The following is a 2500-nucleotide window of genomic DNA, read 5'->3' as shown; positions in this document are numbered from 1 at the left end:
GTGGTCACAAGAAAATTGTCACTGGAAGAAAAGCTACAACTCTTGGAAACTAATACAACATAGGATTTTATTACTATATTGTCTAGGAAAGTTTCGACCCCAGTGTTCAGCCAGATTCGTGGAATGCAAGATTACTAGAAGTGATAAAGAAATTTGTCTCTTCCAGAAAGTAGCGGAGTACCTCAAAGATCGGTCTTGGCATGGATTATGTTTACTATTTTCACAAATGATTTAGGGTAGACAGAAACCCAGGTAGTTAGCTGAATATGTTTGTAGACGACGCAGAATTGCAAAAAAAGGATAACAGACGATGTCTCATGCCTATGCCTCCAAAGTGACATCGAGAACTTATTAATTGGGAGTTATACATGGAAAATGGAATTTAACACCAATAAATGCCATATAGTCAGGTTCGGAGAAAGTAAAAAACGTCTACTATACCAATGCAAGTTAGGAGACGTAATATTAAACCAAGCAGGTAAAGAAAAAGGCCTTGGAATAATCATAAACAGGCATCTAAGCCCAACTGATCATATAATTGACAATGTTCATAATATGCCAGGGCTGATTGCCAACATGAAGAAGGCATTCGTGTATGTGGACGAAGACGTGGTAAAGAAAGTTATTACAGCCATCATAAGACCTAGTCTTGAGTATGGCGCAGTTGTATCGAGTCCACACTTAAAAGAGGATATAGGTAAACTAGAAAGAGTTCAAAGAGCAGCCACAAGATGGGCACTTACTCTAAGAGATGTGAGCTACGAAGAAAGACTACAGAAAATAGGTCTCACTACTTTGGAAGAAAGAAGAAAAAGAGGTGACATGATAATGCTGTTCACCTATATTCAGGAAGAATGAAATTAGACAAAGATGTCTTTATAATTTAAACACAACACAAGAAGGACGAGAGGACACAACAAAAAGTTGAAAGTAAAAAGAAGAGAGAAAGATGTCTCGAAACATGGAACAATCTCCCAAATAACGTTTTGTGCGCCAATATGTGCATCGATCTTAAAAGTTATATGAAAATTTAAGTATAGCAGACGGGACCATCTGAGCTTAGCTCTTCTCTCGTACTGAAAGAATTAGGTAAGAACACACACACACACACACACACACACACACACACACACACACACACACACACACACACACACACACACACACACACATATACATATATATAAACATAGTTATACTTGAAGCTTACTGTCTATCTGTCAGTCTCAATTCAAAAAGGGAGAGAGGAGAGGAACTGAAGTACCTGGAGGTGCGGCACCTGGATGGGCAGCGAAGGGGCTGTCGGGCGGTGAGGCGTCCGGCGTCGGGTAGCAAATGTTACCTCGTACTCGAGCTTCACATCGAGGACCAACTCGATAACTGTTGTGGCAAAACAGAGTTCAATGTGAAATTACCAGCTTGCACTTCCTCATAAGGCTCGTATGATGCACATGCCATTTCGAAATAAAGTCGTGCGCATGACAGCAAGCGAGGGTGTGTGTGTGTGTGTGTACAAAAAAAGAAAAGAAAAAGAAAAAGAAATGAACGCTAGAACGTTAAGAAGACATGGCTAAAGTCGCAACGAATAATCAGCAAGTTAGAATTTATTGGATCTGACATTCCAAGTCTGAGCGGTACAAATTCTCGCACGAAATCTCACTCAAAAGCTAAAGTTTTTTGAACTCAAACTTTACACAATAGGAGTAAATCAAACGAGAAGTAGCAATGTGTATCTTAAGTGTTAATCACGGCATTTGGTCATTAAGCGATATATCGTAAGATGCAATGCACGCTATGAATAATATTTGTTTTGTTTATTTCTCTTTTCCATCCACAGAGTTTTTGCTGCTGCTTACACTACTCTAGTGTCACCATTTTGCACAAGACTATTCACTCGGTACACCAAAAGGAGTCCACAATTTAAAGATGAATAGAAGAATTTCACCAAGTCAAGTCACCACCGAAGAACTGCGCAGAGCGGAGCGAGAGGACTTACCTGACGGCGAAGAAGGGCGTGGCTCCATCCTCGAGATCTGACTTACATCTTTTATAGCGGCGTCTCGGGCACTACAGCTGCTCGCGGCTCGTGACGGCGCCCAGGAACAGGCACGAGGGGCATAACCAAGGACGAACTGAAGAGGACGAGAAAGGGTCACCGGGGAGTGATATAAGTCTGGCAGGCGCTACGTGTCAATGGGCTGTCGGGGCCCAAGACAGTGCCATGTCACAGGCATCTGGAGGCGTTAATGCAATGCAGATCTGTCGTCATTCTCGCCCATACGTGACTCCCAGGCTTGGGTTCTGCTTCCCTTCACGTGTCATCGCGTGAGAGGTGTCGCCTAAAACACTTGATCGGATTTAAATCGTACCATCATTACAAGGAAAGACAAGAAGATTTTTTAATGCATTAACGATTTCCAGAGCCTTAACGAAACCCAAGGCACACAGATCAAGTCAAACAAAGTTTCCCAAATGTCCCAAAAGCTCCCAGTGTGTCAAT

At 42.1% G+C, this 2500-nt stretch overlaps 1 protein-coding gene across 1 annotated transcript in view; it reads right to left on the bottom strand.

Annotated features, from left to right (window-relative positions):
- The window catches only part of LOC125044111, a 9591-nt gene that overhangs the window by 7083 nt on the left and 8 nt on the right, over nt 1-2500 (bottom strand). Inside the window, exons 1-3 of the mRNA XM_047640563.1 lie at nt 2461-2500; nt 1997-2183; nt 1265-1380 (exon numbers count right to left, since the gene is read on the bottom strand). The exon at nt 2461-2500 is cut by the window's right edge and continues 8 nt beyond it. Of these exons, the coding sequence (XP_047496519.1) occupies nt 1265-1380; nt 1997-2183; nt 2461-2500 (343 nt within the window). The remainder of the gene's footprint in view (nt 1-1264; nt 1381-1996; nt 2184-2460) is intronic.

This window comes from Penaeus chinensis, chromosome 35 (genome assembly GCF_019202785.1).
Source record: "Penaeus chinensis breed Huanghai No. 1 chromosome 35, ASM1920278v2, whole genome shotgun sequence".
Taxonomy (NCBI): domain Eukaryota; kingdom Metazoa; phylum Arthropoda; class Malacostraca; order Decapoda; family Penaeidae; genus Penaeus; species Penaeus chinensis.
The sequence above is the reverse complement of the archived record's forward strand: the minus strand, read 5'-3'. Positions and strand labels throughout refer to the sequence as shown.